General features: G+C 40.3%; 1 protein-coding gene across 4 annotated transcripts; it reads right to left on the bottom strand.

The window, feature by feature from the left end:
* Positions 1-2,186: 2,186 nt before the first annotated feature.
* On the bottom strand, positions 2,187-23,349 carry golga1 (golgin A1). 4 transcript variants are annotated; one of them, XM_029439700.1, is made up of 24 exons: positions 23,108-23,349; positions 22,014-22,315; positions 18,547-18,637; positions 16,063-16,137; positions 14,313-14,410; positions 14,193-14,234; positions 12,967-13,095; positions 12,072-12,241; positions 11,627-11,738; positions 11,415-11,498; positions 10,302-10,427; positions 9,563-9,658; positions 9,199-9,294; positions 8,812-8,907; positions 7,649-7,789; positions 7,448-7,522; positions 7,013-7,102; positions 6,653-6,755; positions 6,336-6,496; positions 5,461-5,619; positions 5,271-5,330; positions 4,727-4,951; positions 4,476-4,562; positions 2,187-4,298 (listed from the first exon to the last, which is right to left on the bottom strand). In XM_029439700.1, the coding sequence occupies exons 2-24, from the start codon at positions 22,140-22,142 to the stop codon at positions 4,218-4,220; spliced, it is 2,526 nt and encodes an 841-aa protein (XP_029295560.1). In that variant the 5' UTR covers positions 22,143-22,315; positions 23,108-23,349; the 3' UTR covers positions 2,187-4,217. The 4 variants fall into 4 exon arrangements, with proteins under 4 accessions (XP_029295560.1, XP_029295562.1, XP_029295564.1 ...); XM_029439702.1 differs by lacking the exon at positions 12,967-13,095; XM_029439704.1 differs by lacking the exon at positions 12,967-13,095 and having other exon boundaries at positions 14,202-14,234.
* Between the last annotated feature and the right edge of the window lie 1,399 nt (positions 23,350-24,748).

Genomic DNA, 24,748 nt, shown 5'->3' with positions numbered 1-24,748 from the left:
GGTGCTGCGGGAGTATGGGGTGAGGGGGTCACTTTTGAGGGCCATCCAATCCCTGTACGCCCAAAGCGAGAGTTGTGTCCGGATACTCGGCAGTAAGTCGGACTTGTTTCCCGTGAATGTTGGCCTCCGCCAGGGCTGCGCTTTATCACCAATCCTGTTCGTGATTTTCATGGATAGGATATCGAGGCGTAGTCGTGGAGGAGAGGGGTTGCAGTTCGGTGACCTGAGGATCTCATCGCTGCTCTTTGCAGATGATGTGGTCCTTATGGCATCATCGGTCTGTGACCTTCAACACTCACTGGATCGGTTCGCAGCCGAGTGTGCAGCGGTTGGGATGAGGATCAGCACCTCCAAATCTGAGGCCATGGCTCTCAGCAGGAAACCGGTGGATTGCCTACTCCGGGTAGGGAATGAGCCATTACCCCAAGTGAAGGAGTTCAAGTACCTCGGGGTCTTGTTCGCGAGTGAGGGGACAATGGAGCGAGAGATTGGCCGGAGAATCGGCGCAGCAGGGGCGGTATTACAGTCACTTTACCGCACCGTTGTGACGAAAAGAGAGCTGAGCCAGAAGGCAAAGCTCTCAATATACCGGTCGATCTTCGTTCCTACCCTCACCTATGGTCATGAAGGCTGGGTCATGACCGAAAGAACGAGATCACGGGTACAAGCGGCCGAAATGGGTTTTCTCAGACGGGTGGCTGGCGTCTCCCTTAGAGATAGGGTGAGAAGCTCAGCCATCCGTGAGAGACTCGGAGTAGAGCCGCTGCTCCTTTACGTTGAAAGGAGCCAGTTGAGGTGGTTCGGGCATCTAGTAAGGATGCCACCTGGGCGCCTCCCTAGGGAGGTGTTCTAGGCACGTCCAGCTGGGAGGAGACCCCGGGGAAGACCCAGGACTCGGTGGAGAGATTATATCTCCTCACTGGCCTGGGAACGCCTCAGGATCCCCCAGTCGGAGCTGGAGGATGTGGCCCGGAGAAGGGAAGATTGGGGTTCCTTACTGGAGCTGCTGCCCCCGCGACCCGATCCCGGATAAGCGGTAGACGATGGATGGATGGATGGATGTCTAAGCCAGGTCCTCGACTATATGGGGTAGCCGGACGGAAACTTTAAAAATAAATGTTAGTATAGGGCAACAAAATGTGAAAACGGTGAAGGGGTCTAAATACTTTCTGAAAGCACATTAAATATGGGGAAATGTACCTTGTATATTCTTTACATTTTGCAATGAAATGTTTTCACCCAAACTGAAAATATGCTACTATACATATCAGCAACAAACAATTTAAATGTTCCAATACTAATACAAATGTATTGATAAAACTAAGAGAAAATGCAGTATAGCACTGTCGCCTCACAGCAAGAAGGTTCTGGGTTCGACTGCAGGCCTTTCTGTGTGGAGTGTGCATGTTGTCCCTGTGCCGAGTGGGTTTTCTCTGGTGTGTCAGCCATGTGATTAACTGGCAGCAGTGGTGTGTATACCCAATCTTTCACCCAATGTCCGCTGGGAAGCATTCCCACCAAATATGCAGGATTTGGAGCCACAAGGCATGATTTTATGATTTTAAATGTATTATTAATAAATGTAGGAAAAGGAAATAATTGTAGTGCAGTAGTTAAATATTCAAAAGCAACAACATAACATCTGCAGTGATTGTAGTTGTGTTTTAGGGTTTATCACAGCAGAATCAGGTTAAACGTGTATTCATCTTTTCTTTTGATTCTCATGGAGATTGTATGTTACCCAGCAGAGTGACTACATCAGACTGCTACTTGTCATAAGTAACACAAGATGATAACAGTTCTGCATTCAAAGATGTACTCCCGCATCCCAATATACAGATCATGTATTCAGCGGCTACAACTTCAAACGGCAGAAAAACAATTGGACTTAAAATACCGTTTTCTTTTCTGTGACTGATAATCTTATGCAGACAGCACCCCAATGTATTTCAGCTTCGTATTGTATGCAGAATACTGGAATGAAGACAAATTCAGACGCCTGTGGCTTTTAGAAATGAAGATAATTGTAAGACTGACCAGGCTTATTTGGAGGTTCGAGGTCAAAAGCAAACCTGCAGATTCCCTGGGCTTTTGACAGATGTGTAAATAAACCTCATCAACTTGTGCCTGACATCACTTCAAGGGAGGGTAGTGATGGACAGTGAGACTACAAACTGGTCACATCAAACCATTTACATCCACTGATTTATAAAGTTCTCAATGCATACAGTATGTACATATTTCTATATATAAATAGACATGTGGAATGTACTTTCATTTACATTAGCAAAGGCAGGTAAAGGTAGAGCATGTCCTCCAATCATCATTTACATAGCATTCACTTATTTTATCACATTGTTATATTTTCAAATGGACAACTATAGTATGAATCAGAGGTTTTCAGAGTGGGAGCCCGGGCCTACGAACAGTCTCAGGGGAGGCTTAGTGAATGGAAGTAAAACAATATTACATCAAAGGAAGATCACATAGAATAGACTAATGTGTGTGATGTTTGATTAAAGAGATGAAAGACTTTTGGGGAAACTTTCCCAGAGTCACAAACTACTAAATTAAGCCTTAGGACAGACCTTGTTAATGTATTTCTTGTAGTTTGAAGTTATCAATATTAGGCAATCTTGACTCAATTGTTGAGCGTCTACTAGGCAAGTAAACTAAGGGGGGGGGGGGGAGGGGGAGCACTTGCCTAAGCTTTGTCTGAGGGGAGGCCCATAGCCTCAGACTTTGAAAACCCCTGCTCCAAATCATTCATATTAGTGTTAAAGGACAGTCCGTGCATACAGATTGCATTAGCCGTGTCAGCCATTTTCATTCCTCCAGTAGCAGCAATTGAGAAAAGAGATTTTTCCCCCTGACCTGAGCCTCCAAGGAAACATTTCCAAGCTACAGATACGATCCCACAACAAGCTCTACTCGTCAAAGGTTTGTCGTTCTTTCCTTGGTCCCAATTCTTTATTTACCAAATTTAAGGGATCCCTATTGAAATGTTTTTGTATATGTAAAAAACATATTGACCGTCATATTGTTATCAGATTATTTAACTCTGTATGTACTATACTGTAATACTGGTATCATCTTGTAAAGGTGATTTCAATTACATAATCTGAAGAAATAGGAAGTTTTGTTAAAAAGGTACATGCCAACTTACTTTTGATTTAAAATTTAAAAAAGAACAGTTAATCATGATTAATCATTTATCATCAATCACAAATGGTAAAATGTCAGCATTCTCATTTCTCAAGAACATTATGGAATTTGCATTTCCTTGATTGTGCAAGTTGTAAAGTAAAGTAGTCTAATATGAATTGCACAGAACGTAGACACACATATTACTCTTAATGCTATAAGAAATAATTCTACAGACAATGAAACTAATTTACTGCTATTCCAGTAAGGAAAATGGTTGAAGACACTTTCATGTCAAACATTTGGAAAAGGCTCGATCTCTACATGTAGACACATTTAGATCCTTTGACACAAATGTGAAACATGTATGTCCATTTGGCAGGTACTATTAAATAAACTCAACAACACTGAAATCAAATCAGCTTTGAAAACCTGTAGTAACGTAATGTAATAGTGTGGAGCGGTCATTAAATGACACATTTTCATTAAGAAGCCCTCTGTGATTTAAAATGAAAGATTAACCAGATGACTTGTAGAAATCAATGCTGCACCATTTGTCCAGTGAAGATGGTCACATCAAGAGACATTGTTCCAACAAAAACAGATGTGACTTGTGTAATTTGAATCTTGGTAGAAATGCTCTAAGATAACAGTCAGTCTGTTACTTCTGGTGTCTCATTTCCTGACATGTAACTCACTATTCTCTGTCACAGAATGGAAAACTTCAGATCTGTGTCATATGTCAGTGAAGAAAAACTAGAATTGAGACACTTGAACTCCAGTGTGAATGATATGTGTCAGTTTACTCTCTATAACATATGGTCAAGAGTGCATCCGACTTAACCACTGACAAGGAAATAATGTCATTTAGAAATCAACACGTGATTAAGAGCATCCTGTGCAGCCCTTCTTTGTCCCAAAGGAGCAGAAAAAACAGTCATTCCCACAGAGACAGAGAGGACTGTGGGAGGCCGTTCAAAGTTTAAAGCTAGAGTCCTGCTCAGTGATGGGAGACACAGCAGAAGGACTTTTTCCTCCTTTGGTTCCTTTCTCTCCATCGCTTCTGCTGCTCATCAGCTCCAGTGAGTCGAAGCGCCTGAGATTGAAGGCCGGATGGTACCCTTTGGAGAGGGCTTAGATCCAAACCAGGACATCTAGAAAATGAAACATAGCAGTCACCAGCTGAAGCTAGGATACAACTACCTGAAGATACTGAATATTTGGGTTCATTTCATTCTTAAGAAACACTGGGCCTAATACAATACAAGTGTTCAAAGTTGGATTCAACAAACTATTTTAACTGCCAAGACCAGTGTTTGAAGTTGACCAACCTTGTACTCCAGAGTTTGTTTCAACATGTCCTCTTCCTCACGAGAGAAGTTCAGCAGCACCGATACAGCTCGGATTAGCTGGAATGCCTGACAGAGCAACACGTACAGATTCAGACTGGGGTTGAAACAGAACTAGGGTAATTTAGTCCACAAACACCAGGCAGACCTACAGAGCTGCACACAGAAGGCTTATTTACTTATTGTAGCATACTTAGGTGTTGAACGGAAGCAACTCAGCACTCAGGACTTACCTCAACATCTCGAGATGACATAAATTTCAGTACGACGTGTTTGAGATACTCAAAGTTTATTTCTCGTGAGTCGTTGAGGTCTGAGGTGTTGGTCACCATGGTGTTGGAGGTCGGGGGGCTTAGCATGGATGCTGGCAGCAGCTCTGGACAAAACCTCTCTTGTTTGTCTGCTCTGCTTTCTGGAAACTTCTCCTTCCCTTCAGCTTCTGGCTCAGGCTTCAGCTTCTACAGAGCAAAATGAAGGAAGCATTTATACAGTGCATTCACAAAGTATTCAGGCCCCTTCACGTATACCATTGTGTTACGTTGCTAAAACTGTTTAAATTAATTTCCCTCATTAATCTAACCCTCAATATAGTGATGACATGTTTTTAAGGAGATTAGAAAACTATCCTGGTAAAACCCTTTTTGTTTTGTTTTAAATCAGTTCTTAAGTTATAGATACTGGAGCCAAAACTATTTAGATCAGACTTAGGAGATGGATCCCCTGAAGACAGTCTGAACAAAAGAAAACAGTAACATGACAAGATTCAATGAGTCTCACCAGTTCTTTCTGCAGCGTCCTCTTCAGTTCTGCCAGTCTCTGCTGCAGCTGCTTGATGGTCTGCAAAACAATGTCAGTGTGTTTGATGTGTGGCGATGGGTGTATCTGCTGGTATGTATCTGGTTGGAGATGATATTGATAATGGATTAAAAGCTAGAAGAACAGAGTGGGAGTGAAAAGGTTAACTGACCCTGTTCTTGTCAGTGAGCTGCTGCTCTAGCTCTCTGTTGACCTTCTGAATGTGATCCAGATCATCTACCGTCACACTGCCGTTCTGATCCTCCTCACACACCTCAGGGCTGTGAAGCTGTTCTGTCAAAGTTTCCACCTCAACCTCCAAGTAAGAGATCTGAGAACACAAACCACAAACACACACTGACCATTAATTCATGTTCAATTAGTGGCAGTTACCTCTTTGGAGACGCTGTAGCAGAAAATAGGCTATAAGATATGAGAAAATCTGAATACAATTAGAGTAAACCGTTGGTGGCATATACAAAGAGAATAAAATGACGTAGAAAAAGTAATTACAGCAATTAAAAAGTATTGAAGACACCTAAAAAATAAAAATAAAATCTATATCACATTAAGTGATATATATATTTAGATCATTTTCACTTTTTTAACTCTTTAACTGAAGAAGTTCTCTTTAAAGCCCCCAGACTCCATCGACAAAAACATTTTTAAAACCAAAAAACACAATAACACAAACAAAACTAACTGATCGAGGCCGTGATAGACCAGCAATGATAGACCGACTATGGATAAGTACCTCATACAACCCCACTTCAAAACATCCAAACTATCCCGTTAAGCTTGTGATCCAAATATGGAATACTGGTCTTCCCTGGATGTATTTTTGATGTGTGATGACAATGAGCTAGAGATGAAAGATTGACTTCTGGGTAGTGTTGAACAAAACAACAATCACAGGAGGAACCTTTGGTTGGACTTAAAATCCCAAACAACTTACTAATTGTACTTGCCGCATCAATACTGTATTTACCATATAAGAGCATGTATGTATGCACGAAGGTATTTGAGACATTGTGTGTAGGTGCTAACCCGTGCTTGGCAGCTATCAAGCTGCTGTGTCTGGCTGAGCAGCTCCTCCCTCAGGCTGATGAGCTGAGAGTCTTTGTCCAGCTCCATCTGCTCCAACTGGACCCGCTGATGCTCTACCTCCTCTTGCAGCTTGACAATCGATGCCTGCAGACACTGGACCTCTGCAATACATACGCAACACAATACACTGACTATGGATAAGTACCTTACACAACTCTACTTCAAAACATCCAAACTATCCCTTTAAACGCATGATGGAAGCACAGGAACACTGGAAATGTTTATAAAGGATTTGAAATGTGTGTGTTTGTATGTACCATTCTGGAGTGTTTTGATGTCTTCCTCATTCAGTGCTAGCTTCTCAGTGACAGTGGACAGTTCCTGCTGTGAGCTCTGCAGAGATGTGGTCAGCTCTCCAACCTGACAACAAGCAAATGCAAACACTTTTCAGCACATGCTTTTACACTCGCATGACAACCGGCTCTGAATTTCTTTTACGTTGTCTTATAATCAAGACAATGTGTCACAAAAGTGATCTAATAAGGTTCAGTCTACTAAATTCCAGTGTTTGCAGCGAGCTCAGAGGGAGAATGCTAAATCATATGAGGGGGGGCCTCATATTAGCTGCTGCCTTTCTATTTTGGGGAGTATTGCATGATGTGCGTTTGCCTACAGACCTGTATTTGCAGCTCCTCCTTCTGTCGTCTGGTTTCTTCTAGAGCTTTGGCAATTTCCGTGCTCACTGTCTGCCGACTGTTCAGCTCCGCCTGAGGGAACACACCAAGACATGAGGACTACAAATACACTCTGCTTTCCTTTATGAAAATTACCCTTTTTATGAGTCTTCAGACCTTTATATTTCTAGTGGATCTGACAACTTTGGTGAATGTTCAGTACTAAGTATATAGCTGGTTCCTTTGTAATATGGCTGTCAGTGAAGCTGTATTATGTGAGGACTGGATAAAATGTGTTTACACACTTTGACCTTCAATAGTTCCATGACATTCCATGTTACTATTTAAAAACACTGTACATGAATTATCTGCTTTTAAAAAGGTCAATCAAATGTGAATCTGTGCATTAAAAGAAATCTTGTGTGTAGTTGATCTTACTCTGCACTGTTCCAGCTCCTCCGCCCGCTGGCTTACAATGGAGTTTGCCTCACCCCTCTGGTCGTCCAGATCAGCCTAACACACAAGAACAAGATCAATTAACCCCCGTCTCTCAGTGTAACAGCATGACTACTGCATAGTGTTATAGATTACAAATAAACATTTGACAAATCAAAAGAGAAAATGAGAAGCAGAACATACAATTCTGTCATGCAGCATCTGTCTTTCCGTCTGTAAAGCAGTGATGCTTTCCTCCAGGCAGCTGGCCTTCTCCTCACTTTGCTGCTGTAACAAACACACCTGCTGATCCAGAAAGGCCTTTTCTGCACTCCACTCTCCTTGCTGAACAAATCACACGTACAAATGCAGTTAAACATACGCATACAAAAACCCACTTCAATGATTTTAACCAAATATCTTTACCTCAGAAAAGGACTTTAGTGCACACGAACAATTTCAGGTTTTTAGTAGCAACAGATCTCTTTCCTTCTTATATACTTTACATATTGATACAGGTTGTGGATTAATAGCTCCAATAGTTTATTATATTATTATTATTATTATATATTGAGGTTATATTCAGACAGCTCATCCAACTATCCTCAAAAGAGAATATGGTTTTTTCCTGAACATTAATCATAGACATACAATGTTACATATCATGGAAATAGCAACCAGGAGTTAAGGTTTGATTTTAACATTGACATCAACATCCACTCACATTGTTCCTGATGTTATGCTGCACAGGTCGCACCTGTTTCAACTTTAAGTTCAAATGTATTTATGGTCCACATTTCATACAAACTTATTTAAAATATTTTCCCACACCATCACTACTTCATTATCGACACAAACTGTGTTTACTGACAACAAGACTATTTTGATGAAAAAAAAAAAAAAAAAAAAACTTGGACGACTTTCATAAAAGGGATTTCCCGCTCTGAATACTTGCGCTGAAACTAAGAACTTCATGGAGTTACTTTGCTGTCTGCCACAGTACCTTGATATTACCACAAGAGACACTGTAGTTGTAATATTTAGAATTTTGTTTGGTCATTTGTTGAGTAACGTGGAGCAGGAGCAGGAATATTGACATTTATTTAATGTTTAATTCAAATAATTGACTTGTGAAATGAAAATATACATTTTATATTTAATACACCTTGAATGACTAACCATTTATTAACCAGTGTCCAATAACTAACAGAAGAAAGTTTGCTGAGGATTATACCGGACAAGGGCTCAGAGACGTTTATAGGTTCAGTGATGAGTCCGTCCACTGTAACGGCCACTTTGGGAAATATCAAGCGTGTTTATGTCTCCAAAAAGACTCTTTTTGTGCTCTTGACTGTTGTGGTACTCACCAGTTTATCCATGTGCTGCTGGTTATCTGTGATCTGACGCTCTGCACTCTTCAGTCTCTCACTACTCTCGACGACATTCTGCTCCAAATCAGCAATCTGAAACAGAAAGTAGTACAATGATTGATTGTGACCAGACTTCCACACTGTGAGCAACATCAGCCACTCAACAGAAATACATGTATTTCCTATTAAGTGATGAATATGAAGTTGATTCTATTGATATTATTATTAGTAATATCACTCTGTTAAGCGTCTTTGAGTTATTAGAAAAGCACTATACAATTATAATGTATTATAATTATCATCATTTCCACAGTGGATACTCGATTCAGGCCATTTATAATGTTGTTCTCTGGTATTCTGACAGTAATGCATCTGATTTCTTACTTGTGTGTCTGTTCTCTCTCGGTAGGCTCTGGAGGAGTCGTCTTTGTGTCGGAGAAGGGTCTGCAGCTCAGTAATGGTGCAGCTCATTCTGGATACCTACATCAGAGAGGGACACTCTGCCGTCACCGTCTGCTCTTTCTTTTGACAACACTTGTATGAACGTTGAATTAAAATGAGCTAATGTATAATGACTTAAGTCATGTCAGTGTAAACAGGAGTAAATAGCTGCAACACCATCAACGGTTATTTAGTGACATACGTCTGCTAATTTAGCACAATGACGAAATATTACAGAAATGTATGACTAATATATTCAGGGGCTTCCCCATAGGTGTGGGTTTAGTGAACAGATGCAGTGGTTTACTTGGGTCTCCAGAGAGCTGACAGTATCAGCATGGTTTGTCCGAACCAGCAGCAGCTCTGCTCTCGTCTCTTCCAGACTTTGCTCCAGGCTGGACTTCTGAAAAGGCAACAACTACACTGATAAAAAGGATCTTTGGTTTCTATATCATTCCCTAGGACAGGGACATAATCACAATGACATGCATACAGGTAAACTGAACATTATATGTATTAGTGATATTGTGCAGCATGTTCAACGAAATGTATTGGAAGCTTCTATAAAGAGATTGACAATTGAAATAAAAAGACCAGAGACAACAACTCAATCTAAGCGACAACACAGCATTTACAGCTGTGATACAAACAAACATTAAATAACATCACTTAGATATAGTCCAATAATTTAACCCTACATAACTTATATATTGCTAATTCTCATCATTATGTAGACATACCTGTCATTTATATGGTCAGAAAATGACAGATGGGCATTTGACTTTATCCTGCTTTTAATCCATTTCATTGAATGAATGACAATTGGGGATACATTGATCATTGGTCTAAATGAGCTTAAATTAAAGAAAGTTATTGATTTGGTATGTACATACTACTGTATATACATTATTGAGAGGAACGCTGTCTATGTTTTCGAGAAGGGTTAATCTTATAAAAAGTGTAGGAGAGTGGAAGGAAGCTTTCAGCATCTGCCACATAAAATAAGCCAACGGTGGCCGATACTAAGCCCTGCGGATGTTGTTCACCTCCTGGAGAAACTCCTGTAGATGCTCGTCCTGGCTCAGGTTCCCCTGTAGCCGTCTCTCCAGAGATATCACTTTCTTCTGAAGGTCCACTAACAAGCGCTCCTTGTCCTCCTCTGTGACAGCAGCCTGATGATGTCAAGGAAAAACATGAAACAGGCTACCAGCAAACCTTTTCTTAACTCAATTTTAAAACCGGGATTGTTAATATTGTTATTCTCAAAGCCTGATAAGATATTTGTGACCAATTGAAAAACCTGTCATGTTCTATTATGCCCCCTTGTATTTGCTATTTCTAGAAAGAAAATGCAAACTCTTGTTCTTGAATTTCCCTGCCTTGAATGCCTCAGAAATGTAACTACAAGTCGCAGTGACACAGACCGCAACAACTGTGATTGTTCCGCTCCGTAGCTAAGGCTGACTGCTGCAGCCTAGTATGTGACAGGTGCAGAGCGACGCAGACAAACCAGCGCCCAAGTGGAAATGCATACAACGGCATAGACCACTTCCGTACAACTAGAAATCAGCCTTTACAGCACAACTGCACACCACAATATTACAAATATCATGTACTAGGACAGTTAACATTTCCATGATAATTACAATGTGGGAAAATCTAACTCTCTCTACGAGCACACTAGTTTGAAGTAGTTTACAGTGTACTCTAGCAGGGGTTGTTGATAAAATGCACTGTGAGCCTGCTCTACTGCGTGTCCTCCTGCCCGTTAAACTAGCATACAATGCTCACCTTGCTTATGTAAGAAAGACGCAACTAGCAACGGGTAATGAATGGATAGTCACAACACTGGGCCTGTGAAAAGCAATGTATGGAAGTATAGTTTGGGTTCCACACCACAAATGGCAAAATTATGGATAAAGGTAAAGCCAAGTGGAATAATGTCAAAGTAAGTTTGGGACTACGCTGTGTGTTGCGTTAGTGCTCATTTATCTGAACTTGCAGTGGCAGCCCTAAACTGTACTGTTCCCTGACTCTCTCAAAGACAAGTCATTCATGATGCGCTGCTCAATACTGTTGTCAAATAGTATGTACTATACAATCATTGCATTTTAGACCATACACATAGATTGAGAGTGCTAATTTGATTATGTTCTGACCTTTTGTTGTTGCAACTTCAGGGCATCATGTTCAGTCTGTAATTCATGGAGGGACCTCTCTAAAGTTGGCACCATACTCTGTGACTGAAAAACAAACTGGTCACAAACTGATTCGATTCACAGACATCTGCCTTGAAAAGTGATTTATGAATAAATCGTGTTGATAACTTGAGTAAAGTAGGAGTAGAGTGCAGCTTGTGTTCAGGACTAACCTTCTGGAAGTCTTCAGAGACCTGCTGGAGGACTGACTGCAGCTCCTGGCATCGTCTCTCCAGCTTACTCATCTTCTTGTCTGCCTCCTCTCTGAGCAGCAGCAGCTCCTCTCTGGACACATGACATGCACTTTGTGTTCTTTAACAAAAATCATAGTTCAACAACAAATGTAAACTTATAAAGAGGTGACGTATGAGGAGAGGTTACCTACTCAAGTATACAAGAGACCTAGCGGTGACATGATATATAGGTATACAAGATTCAGACTATATGATATCACCGCCGAGCCTGTAATCCACTTTTTCAAGTAATTGGTACGATTCCGAGCTTCCAGAGGATGTAGAGCAGGCTCTTTCAGTTAACTCTTTTTAAAATAAAATATTTGATCAATTCTGTTCAACAAGGGCCAAAATAAAAGAGCATAAAAATCCCGGTCCTCCTTACCGCTCTATTTCAAGCTCAGTATTGAGACTGCAGCTCTCTTCATGCTGTTGTTCCAGAGCCTGGAGTTTCCCTTTAGCCTCAGACAGCCCTCGCTTTGCCGACTGAACTTCAGCCTCCTTCAGCTGGAGCTCCTGATCCTGCTGGTTCTGCTGCTCCTCCTTCTTCAGCAACTGTTATACATACATGAGAAATAAATAATAATCAAAGAACATACTATGTACTAAAGAAAATGCTAATGTGAATCCAGGTGAAATCACACCTCAACAAACAAAGTGCTGTTCAAACACAGACACTCTCCTATGCTGCACTGAGGCTCGTAGATCGCACTCTCTCCAACAGCACAATCTTTCCATCTGGAATTTTCCATTTAATTGGGAAATGACAAAAAGATGGTAGCAAACCGCATCACTGCGTTTCAGTAATGCTCATTGACTGTATAAAAGAAGTTAAAGTAACCTCCGGGTCTGAAAAGTGAAGCCAATGCGGAAGTGCCTTAAACCTGCATTCTTTCTAATAAGTTTATGGTTTCAAGTCTTCTTCAATACAGCAGGATGTTTTGGAAATCATGATCCCATTTAAAGTAAAATAGAGGATAAAGCAGGGAAGGCTTTAGAGCGGGGCTACCTTGTGATTGACAAGTTGCTACCACAGCGAGTTGTCAATCAGGATTGAGGCGTAGCAATGCTATCCATTCCCAGCGCCACCCTCTCGCCCAAATATGGCTACTTCTGGTTCCAAAAAAGTAAGATGGTGACAGCCAAAAGAAAGCCAAACTCAAGGTTTCAAAATGGTAGTCAACCAAACAATAGGTGACGTCACAAGGGCTACATCCACTTCGTGTATACTGTCTATGGTAATGCTGCCAATCAAACCATGGCCAGTCACATCTACGCACCATGTGCTTAACTTTAGCGAGCTCCTGCTGCTGAAAGCCCTCCAGTTCATCCAGGTCATCCCTTTTCTGGAAGAGTGCTAAGCTTTGCTCCATCATCTCCTCTAGCCGGGATGACAGGGAAGCTTTCTCCTAAACAAACACAACAGTTATACCAATGTTCGGTAAACGTGCATTAAACATACAGTAATTCTAAGCCTCTTTTCCACTGGACAAAGAAAGCCTCTGACACCCACTAAGATCTGGCTTTTGTCTTTAGGGAAAGGTTACAATCAGCATTCCTTCCGGACTCTGCAGTAGTCACGGTATTTATCTCCTCCAGCTCCCATCAGCTGTGATGGAAACATGACACCCAGGTGGACACACTCATGGTTGCCCCTTTTCCGGCGCGTTGCTCTGTGACATGCGATGTAGTGAATTTATAATAAATGAAATAAACAGGGATTTGGACCATTTTATAAATGATTAGTGTACAACATTTACAAGTAATATGCTCTCCTCAAAGCCACCAGACTCCAGCCAGACAACAGTTATTTTACAGCTCATTTTGGTGAAACAAGGGCATAAGTTTGTTTTCACACCTGTAGTTCCGTTTGGTTCCGACAAAGGAAAAAATAATCAATTGTTTCCCCTTTAGCTTTGATCACTTGTTTCATTACTTTAAATAGACACAAGTAGGACACAAGCACAGCACAGGTTCAACTCCTTTTCACTATCCCTCCAATCATATGGTGACGAGGACCCCAGGAAGGCTGATGTTCTGCGTCAGCTAATGGGGATCCTAATAAAATCCTGACGTGCATACATGATACCATGGTTGTCAAATGATATTGCAGAAATAAATGCTATACGTCTCTTATAGCACTAGATCAGGAGATTTCTTTATAAACCGTTCACAATCAGCAGATAGCTTTTAAATTCATGATAAAAATCATATGCTTACCACCACAAAATCCTAAACACACAAGTTTGACTGGAACCAGATTTTCAGGGGCATCAATCAGGTTGCTTGGTCTGGACCAGACTTTCCCACCAGCCCAAACAAGCCCAACTAAGCAGGCAAACTGCAACTTCAACTGAACCGCATCAAACAGGTGAGGTGTGGAAACTCCCAATTTAAGTCGTTTTTGTTTTAAAGTCCTTGATCCTTCTATTTTAGGTGTGGAATACAGTCACATTTTAAGATCTTCAATATCATTATAAATAGCTTATTATTTGAAAGTCTTCACCATATATACCTTTTCCACATCAGTCATCTTCTCCACCCATTCCTGCCGGTAAAAGATAGAAAAAGGTAAGTAGACAAGCCCTAAATCAGGACTGTGCATTAAGTACAGGAGTGTATTTACCTGATCCTTCTTCTCCAGAGCTAAAGCCATACCCTCGGCCACTTTGGCTCTGCTGGCCTGGTGACACTCGTTCTGGTCTTGAAGTTTCTTAATGGATGCTGGGCAGTGACAGCCAGAAAAAGAAAAAGACAGGGAAAGATGGAAACCATACAGAGAGGTTTGTATGAATCCAAAGAGAAATGTTAAATAGAACAGACAGTGGCACCGTTAGTAGTAGAAGTGTGTTCATCCCGACAGGCAAAGACATGCGAAGCATGGCAGCGAACAAAAACTAAAAACAGTTTATAAAAGCTAAAACTGCAATCTTTGTGTGAACTGAGAAAAGAAATCCACCCTTAAAGAGTCTACAGCTCGTTGAAGTTGAGCATTTCATTACAACTCACAATACTTCAGTAACAGATGGAATATTTTAGTATTCTTACAGCTGTTATACTTGAGAATAAACCTCAATAATCATTAGTTCTTTACCATAAACTAAACCTTTAAAGTCAGCTCTGAGAGGGGCGCTAGAGGGAAAGATGTGAGCTCATTCAAATCCAAAGGTTTATGCCTTCTGAGATATTTTGGGAGAAAAGTTGACATCTTGGCCTGACGCTGGCACTAGAGGGGAGCATGAATGTGCCTGTAAATGTCATGGCAACCTGCTGGTAACCCCACATGTCCAATGTCCATGTCCAATGGACACCCCACATGTCTGTGCCGCTCTGTTGTGCTAACACTCTGTAGTTCCAAAGTGCGCTTTTACTTTATTTCTTTACCATCCACATTTCCAAACAATTTTCTTTGTGGATTTGTCCCGTTGCACATTGAATAAGGTTATGATAGATGACGTAACATGACATGAATTTAATGTCAATCAGCGATCAATATAGGCATTTTTATACATTCACAAGTGAATTTCACACTTCAGAGACGCAAGCTGGCAAAAATAAACCTACTCCTGCACAAATCCAAATTTCAGCCTAGTGGAAATGTTCTGCAAAAGCATTTGAATTCAACCTCAAGATCAAGAAATATCCACAGTATAATCTCAACAGTGTTGGACAGACAGTCCAACTGGTGTCACAAAAACAATTACAAAAAATACATGGACAAATCCATCACCAGAGAGCAACACAGCTATAACACATGTTGGTAATTAAACAATGGATGTGGCTGCAATCGTCTTCGTGTTGTCAATGTTCCTAACCGTTCATACACATGAGTCCAACTGAAAGTACCAGACAAATCACGCCTTCAGGAGCAGTTAGCACGCATTGTAGGAGATCCAGGATCTAGGATCTCTGAGGTTTCTAACATTTTAATTGTGAGGTTTCTTTTAGGGAGGTTTTCCTTGTGTGGTGCACTAAGGACAGAGGATGTCGTAACCTGTACAGTCTGTAAAGCACACTGAGACAAATGTGTAACTTGTGATATTGGGCTATACAAATACATTTGATTTGATTTGGGAAACTATTCACTAAAGTAGTTGTGTGAAGCAAATTGAGAGAAAATGAGTACACCAAAAAACAAACAATGCATACATAACTCTGAAATTAATGTACCAAACAAATACTAGTGGAAAAGATTTGAGGGTGGATTTTTAGATTAAAAAGGAAAAGCATTTAACGCTCCCAAAGCAAACCTCTAAAGCCGATGATATTAGCTTCTGGAATAATTGGAAGTGATGATATGCGAGGTGATGGTTATTAACAGCAGACAGACAGGGGAGAGAAAGGAAGCTAAGTGGGAGGAGAATAGAGGTACGTACAATCCTGTTGCTTTTCTAACGCAATTTCAAGCTTGTCCTTGGTCTTCTGCATAATTCGTAGCTGCTCAGCGTAGTCTAGTGTTGGGAAGTAGGGTGATGGGATGGGGTATCAACAGTACATACACGTACATACACACACACACACATACACAAAACACACACACACAAAACACAAACAAGGAGGGGGAACCAGCAGAGAGGCAGGAGAGAAAGTGAACAACAGGAGAGGGAGAAAGCAAAAGGGAAAACATGATTGAGAAATAATGGAAGGTAAAACTATTAATGATTTTCTTATCTGAGAAAACCATACTTGTTAAAAGGGTGCATGAGAATGTGCAACCTTTAACCTTTTCGAAGGGTGCAAAGTCACATGAGCCACCCAAAGGAAAGAGGAGCTATTATACTGAGTAGAGGAGAAAGAACACCTTAAAACTTCAAATATGTCAGAACTGTGTCACCCAGCAAACATTTAAACAGCAATAAGTTGTCATATGCATTCTGAGACATTAATATAATCAACATTTACAAGACAGATAATTGCATGCCATGCTAACACACATCATCTTAAAATCAGGGAGGACAGTGTTCTTCCAAGGCAAACTTTCAAACGTAAATTTAGATAGTTGAGGAAGTGAAGGGCAAAAAGTCTATATCATTTATGTTTTTACAGTATCACAATTGACTTTGCCTTGATATATTGATGTTTAACAGGTGTATGGTTTCCGATAAGATGCCACGATCTTACTGAGAAATTGACTCACTGAAGATTAGAATCTGGATCTCTGTGAAATGTATTTGGAATACAGAGCCAGACGAGATGAAAAGGCAACACACACACACACACACACACACACACACACACACACACACACACACACACACACACACACACACACACACACACACACACACACACACACACACACACACACACACACACACACACACACGAAAATGGTGGATTAAATCTAAACAATATTGCAGCAATGAATTTATCCTTTAAAGCATCTAGGATTACTAAAATGTACAATAACAGTCTCTGGAGAACAAGCCACACCTATTATTGGTGTTCTTACTCTTGTAACAGCAAACGGTTCCTTTTTTCTCTCAATTAAAATCTCAATCTCACCACTTTGAATGTTTTTTTAAAGGAATAAAGGAATAGTCTTTATAAATGAGATACTAGATAGCACGGGTCATTTCCTTTCATATGAGCAATCTTGCTGTATATATGGTCAGATATGCGATATTTTAGCTATTCCAACCAACTGGAAACAGAAATGATAAAAATATTAGATATACAAGTACACGTTATATAAGTTGTCAGAAATGGTTATCCAAAACAAAGATAAATACAATAATTCATCATTTTAGTTTACAAAGCAGAGACTTCTGGGAAGATTAATTCAATATATTAAAACATTTTCAGAACAATATACAAAACAACAATTGATTCCTACTTCCTAACATAGAAAAATCCTCATTGTGTAGATTCTGTAATGAGAAGGTGGAAGACTAGTTGTATTTGTCTTTCTATTGTCCATATGTTGCAAGTTTGTGAACCAATATCCAAAACTGTCCAAGGCCACTCAATATTTATTTTAAATGTACAACTTTGAACACGTTATTGCAGATTCTGGATAAAAATGGTCCACAGTAAACAAATACTTCTAAAAAATACATAGCAAATTTCTTTTGGAAAACAAAAAGCCACAAACCATTGCAAGGTCGCACAACACAACATGAAATGGGAGTAGATTTGCTCTAGAGGAGGGTGGGACTATGTGCAACAGTAAACACACTCTGCATGTCATGTGTGTGTTTTTGCTTTTTGGGTGTATGGGACTGGCAACCTAGTTATTTGAAATGTTGAAGGGATCCTATTAATGCTCTTTTATTATATTGATTATTTTTTGTCTTGTCCAATTGTTGATGTTTTCCTTTTGTTACCTTTTTTTGTGAGCTTGTATTGTCATCTCATCATACTGCCATGTCTGTTAGGTATATTTCTTGTCTGTACTAAATAAAAACAAAATATATAATTTTAAATAAATTAAAATGCCTACTATATTTTGTAATTTCTCTTTATATTTCCACATTTATTAATTATGTTATAAATGTATTTTTATATTTCCTCATTTATTCTCTTACTCTTTTAAAGATTTATTATTTTTTATGGCAACCCTATGACTCTTTAGAACAAAAAGAGGCATACAGAGTAAAATTGCTAGTTTTTTGTTTAGTTTTTAAAACAGAAAACATTTTGAGCATGGCCGTTGGAGTTCCCTTAAAGGCAGTAGGCTGTACACTCATTTGCAGGTTAGATAATACAGTGTAAAATATGTATCAACACTACAATGGCATTTTTGTTTAATGCTTCAGCCATGGTCATTCAGAGTTGGCCATTTGATATAATTCTGATAATTCATCATCAATACTTATGATAGGATCTATCGCTGCATTGCTGGTTCAAGTTGCACCTACCTGATAGCTTAGCCTCCAGCTTCCGTATCTGATCATTCCTTCTGAGAAGCTGTGCGGGCAGGTCGTCCCTGGAGCTGCTGCCATCAGATGCCTTAAGACACACAGAGTTAGAAAATGTAGCGCATAATATTCATCCTGTTCATGGTGGGGAATTTAAATCAAATATCCATCTAAAGTTGGTTTATCAAGTCAGAAATCATCAAGTGTGTTCAAAGCATTCAGTGGCTACTTTCTAATCTGGGAATTCCCTAGATATCAAGTACACGCCAAATCCAAAACCTGAAGTTAATTATTGTTGTTTTATGTCACAAAAAGTCATTCTGCACAGGCCCACAAGAAGTCTGCGCCTGCAGAGCTCCCGAAGACACCTCCGCAGATTTTAATAGAAAAGAGATGATGCTTTGTTACCCTTTCAAAAGTTTTTGGACATGCTCAAAACATTTTCACGGCCTCAGCTTTCAACAACGTACCCCAGCGTATTGCCAGTATTTCTTATACGCCGGCATACGTTTCCGCCATACAGAACTGTGTGACTGGCCGATACGCTAAGAATACGTTACGCATCCGTCAAATACGCTCCGATACGTTTTGTATAAGTACGTGATACGCCATCAATAGGCTCTGTATACGTTCATATACGTTGTATAAGCTCATTTTCGTATACGCCAGCATACGTTTCTGCCATACGGAACTGTGCGACAGGGCCATAAATGAATATAGTCTATCATAACCTTACAAGCAAAAAAACATTCCGCAAGGTTCTGCAGATTTTCATTCTGGATCATCGCTGAAAACTATAACAAAATATCTGCAGATTCCATTTGGCTCTAAAGACCTCCGTTTGATAGGTCATTGGTATTTGTAGTGTCAGCTGCAGAAAGGAAAGGTGCCACCAGTCATTGTCATGCAAACAAGTTGGCTAAACTGTGGCACCCACACTACTACGTATTCATTGTACCAGAAACACTGGCAGCTGGCAGTATTGCTACTCAGCGACTTCACTTAATAATTTAGCCAAGTGCAACTGAGCCTCAGAATACAGCCTCAGGAGTCTGGCCAGCCCTATGAGGGACTGCACTACACTGCTCCAATGAACACAGCTTTACCCAAGATATGGATTTACATTACAAGCTATGACAAAAACATTTCTCTTGACAACCATATGAGAGAGAATCAACAAAACAATAAAAATGTAACTGTGTACACTGCAGAAACTATTAGAACAGGTCAAATGAGCAGAAACAAACAAAAAAGAACAACTGAGGAATAAAATACAGATCAGCTGTGAGTGTGTTCTGTTGAGACACGAGAAATAAAAATCAACAGGGCTTCATGTTAGACTGGTTGGTTTTGAGGCTGAGTAACGCATTACCCTGCATACATTGAATCAATACAATGTCAGTCACACCCAAGCCCTGTTCCCTAGAACTTCCTGACTGGTGACTATTTCAAAAGCTGTCAGCCAGCTAACATAGCACTGACCTTAATTCCTGGACTTTTCTGTGACTTCCCAGAACTAATTCTAAGTGAAAAATGTGAGAAATGATATGACAAGACAATCCATCTTTGATCACTATTGCTTGTAAATCTATTTCACGATACGGCTGTACTGAAAACAGGTGAATGTAATCAATGTGTGAACAAAGTTTAACAAATAAAACGTACAACTCTGTCATTCTGAAATACTTTAATGATTCCCTCAAGAGAATATATTTATTTTCGCCACGAGTACTGAAAAATAAATTGTAGACAAAACAATAACACATTTAAGACTTTTTTTGTCTATTTCTAAATTGCTGCTGTTTTATTGTTGTTTTAAGAATTGTAGTTTAAATGATGTACCTAATCATGCAGCTATGTATTCTACTGTGAACAGTGATACTGATGACATCTAAACATTTGGCAGTGATGTTGCACATTGACACGTGCCACAATGTGGATTACTAATGCAGCTGGACCACGGCCGTCCGCATCAACAGTAGCTGTCAGAGTAGCTCTAACATTTAGACAACTGTCCTACATATCACAGTGATGCCTCATAGGGTGGACATACAAAGCATCTACAAACATTTACGGTGCTTTGTTTTCACACTGAGCATCCAGTTTCAAAAACAGATAAGATAGTTATTTAAAAATAACCAAACGGGTGGATTTCTGTTATAGAGGCTGCTGTGTTCAATGCCATGTTGAACAGTTTAACTGCTGTTAAAGCAGAGGTGCGTTGCATTGACTGGATACAGCTTCTGCTGCTAATAGAAACTCCTGTCCTCTCCTGGTGTTGTGTGCTGTCAAGTATGGAGACGTTTGTTTTACCTTACAGAGCTCTGGGACTGAACACAGCGCATATCGAAGCTGACCCTTGGTCACACTGACAGGTGTGATGACTGTAGTATCATAGAAGCTGTTTAGAAACGACTTAAAGGGTCACCTTATCAATTATTCATGTGAAGTTCAGTCTTCACGGTAGTGCTAATCAACCTGTGCAAGCAAGTGTATATTATTTTTGTGTGGTTCTGGAGAAGCTTCTTAAAGTCTGAGAAAAATAACCCTGATGATGTCATCAAGGAGACTACACATCAACAGGGGAATGGAGTTCGAAAGATGTGGACATAATTAAAGATGCTACTGGGAAATGGAGATCCAGCCTTTTTGGAGCTTGACCTTGGTATGGACACACGGAACCCTAACCCTACACACAGAACGATAACTATAAATATTTATTTTATTTCTTCCACACCACAAATATAACGACAACGTTAGTGGCGGAAGATATCGTTTTCATGAACAGTAAAAACACTGGCAGTCAATCAAAATCCATCAGAATATCAAGGTGTATTTGTTCCACACAGGAGGCTTGATTAGTTAAATGGTCTTTGAACATATTCTCTATCAGCAATAAAGTATAATTAATAAGATAAACATCTCTCTCTCTCTCTCTCTCTCTCTCTCTCTCTCTCTCTCTCTCTCTCTCTCTCCTCTCCCTCTCTCTCCCTCTCTCTCTCCCTCTCCCTCTCCCTCTCCCTCTCCCTCTCCTCTCTCCTCTCCCTCTCTCTCTCCCTCTCTCCCTCTCCCTCTCTCTCTCCCTCTCTCCCTCTCTCCCTCTCCCTCTCTCCCTCTCCCTCCTCCGTAGTGCTGAAAGAAGCACACAGCACCATAGCTATGTGGCACAGCATCGGCTTCTTCTTAACCTTTTTTCTTATTCTTATATTTAAATCCTTATCTTAATTTATTCCTCTGTGCAACGTACAAGAGTAACAGGTCATCAACATCCATTTTGGGGCATTGACACAGCTGTTTACCGTTATCGAGATATGAAATGACCTATATGGTGATAGAAGACTTTGGCCATATTGCCCAGCCCTATGGTTAATATGCACCAAAGATGTAGAAAAACATCTGGAAAAACACATGCAAACATTTCAATTGCATTAGGCTAGTGACTGGTGAGGACTTCCCAAAGTACTTACAAAGTCATCCCCCGAGTCTGCCCCTACTGAGGTGATGGATTCCTTGCTGATGGTGCGCGGTATACGAACACCACTCCGAGGTGCTGTGGCAGCCTCCTCTGCGATCTTCTTCTTTAACTTGGCAAACATGTCTGTCCTGTGAGTGTCTCTTTTTGAGTGCAATTTGCAGTTTCTGGAGGGTAAGGGACTTCACGCGATGCATGGAGTTTATGGCTCCTTGTTCTGAGGGCTGAAACAGAGCCGCAGTCCTTATGCAGTACCACTCAAAACAAGTTTGTCCTGGTAATTCCATTCTGCTACAGCTAGGAAAAGAAAAACGACAGTTATCAAAATGCCAAGATTGACAACAGTGGCTTCTTGTGTGCAACAGTCACATTGCTGTAATGCGTCCAACAACAAGATCAAGAGCTTTTTGGCATCCACAATTATCATTGTATAATAGACGGGCTATTCTGGCATATTAATGACAGACAAATGTTAGAACATTTTGGTAGTTTATTCTTTCTACTCTATAGACATTTTCTTGCAAATAATTTAACAATAATTTGAAAGTACATTACTGATGGATATATTATTCTGCAATCATTGTTTTTCAAACTGATATGTCACTGTGGCTTGGGAGCCAACATATTTCCCACAGTCGCCCAATAATTTGCTGATAATTTGGTGACTGAAAGCAGACGACAACCTTCTGAATGTTTCTTTTGCTCTGCAAACTGCACGGAGCCGCTAAATGTTGGAGTCAAAAATGTTTTCATAGGGTGTAGGAAATCTAATTATAGAGCAAGGAAAGTAAAACCAAATTTTGAGTTAGTAAATACATTTGTTTCCGTGGCTGAGCTACAGTGTATCCGAACTCACTCAACCCCCTAGCTAATGGATAAGTTATGTCACACATTTCCGCAAAGTAAAAGCTATGTCTGTTGTGTCTTAACCGTGTAGATCCCATTAGGAAATACAATTACAATTACACTGTCAGACTATGTTTTGACAGCCAGCTAGCTCTTCTAGCCATAACAATGAGAGTTAACGTTAACGTTACCACCACTGGGCGATGTTAGCTGTCGTTAGCTTGCTCGTCGCCTTTCTCTTACCATATTAACTTCGACAGTCCGTGGTGTTTTCAAATGTTCAATGACTGTACTTTCGACATTCTTCTGAATACACAAAAATTATAGCTATTGTTGGGATAGTCGATATGTTTTCGCTGTCTCGGCTCACAAGCTAGCTGCTGCTAGTTGGTGAGCTACACGTAATCATCCCAACACAGGTGACTGCTGACGTCACGGCAGCCCCTCTGTTCATTGGGTGGCAGAGCTGAGCGATGTGACGACGTGCGCCGTCTACAGGCACGGAAAGTAACAGCACCTTCAGACATTTTTATGGATTTCAAAAAAGCATTTTATACCATTGCCTTATTGTTCATTACTAAAGAAAGGAAAAAGGTATGGAATTAGAAGGGTAGCAGCACACTCCTGGTTAAGTAGCTACCTGGAGAATAGATACCAATATCTTCAAATAAATAACTTTAACTCAAAATGAAGGTTACTTATGGGGTTCCTTATTGTTTGTTTTCTTAATCAATTATATATGTGGGGTTTTGATCACATTAAATGTATTTTATTTGCAGATGATACCAAGTTATTTTGTTGTGGTAATATTTTCAAACAACTGTCGGATACAGTGGGAAATAATTGAGATTTCAAAGAAAGTGTTGGTTTGATTAAATAAACCATCACTGGCTTGACTAAATTCAACATTTTGGGAATTGGGCAACAAATATACAAAGCAAACTCATGAGTAAAATGAGTAAGATCTTTTAACCCAAGCTTCATTATATCCTAATTCTGCTCTCCTAAAGTGCCATACATAATTTACTATGTGGAAGTCTGGGGAAATACATACAAAACAAAGAAGGGAAGGGAAGTTTGGGGTTCCTTACTGGAGCTTCTGCCCTGATATTACCTGAAAATATCCAAACGTTGTTTAAAAGGATTGAAATTCAATATGAATTGAGGGGAATTTGCCAAATGTAAAAATCTTTGTATTTCACTCAAAGGGTTAATTTATGGAACAGCTGTTGTGATATATTTTATATGTATATATACATATATTTTATATATACCTTTACAGTCAGGGAGTTTGCCAAAGTGAAATCCACACTGAAGCAGGGAAAAAGTGCTGAGCTGGACCGCATCCCTCCAGAGGTCTGTAAGAACTGTGATCTTGACGACATCATCCTGGAGTTCTGCAACCACGCCCTTATGACAAACAGCCAGCCTGATATGTGGTCTCTCTCTAACATCATCCCAGTGCTTAAGTCCGGAGATCTCTCGGAGCCTGACAACTACCGAGGCATAAGTCTGACTTGTGTCATTGAAAAAATGTACAACCGCATGATACTGAACCGGATACGGAGCGCCATCGACCCCCACCTGAGAGAGAACCAAAACGGTTTCCGAGAGAAGAGGACCACTGTGACCCAGATCTTGGCCTTGAGGAGATTCATTGAGGAGGTTAAGAAGAACAACCTGACAGCGGTACTGCTGCTTCATCGATTTCAAAAAGACATTTGACTCGATACACAGAGGCGTGATGATGAAGATACTCAAGGCCTACGGTGTCCCTTCCAATTTACTCCGGGCCATAGGGACCATGTAGAAGGGTACAAGAGGAAAAATGGTAACCCCAGATGGCAACAGTGAAGAGTTTGACATCCTGGCTGGAGTGTTGCA

Source organism: Cottoperca gobio, chromosome 9, assembly GCF_900634415.1.
Source record: "Cottoperca gobio chromosome 9, fCotGob3.1, whole genome shotgun sequence".
In the NCBI taxonomy this organism is placed as follows: Eukaryota; Metazoa; Chordata; class Actinopteri; order Perciformes; family Bovichtidae; genus Cottoperca; species Cottoperca gobio.
This window is presented reverse-complemented; position numbering and strand designations above follow the sequence as displayed.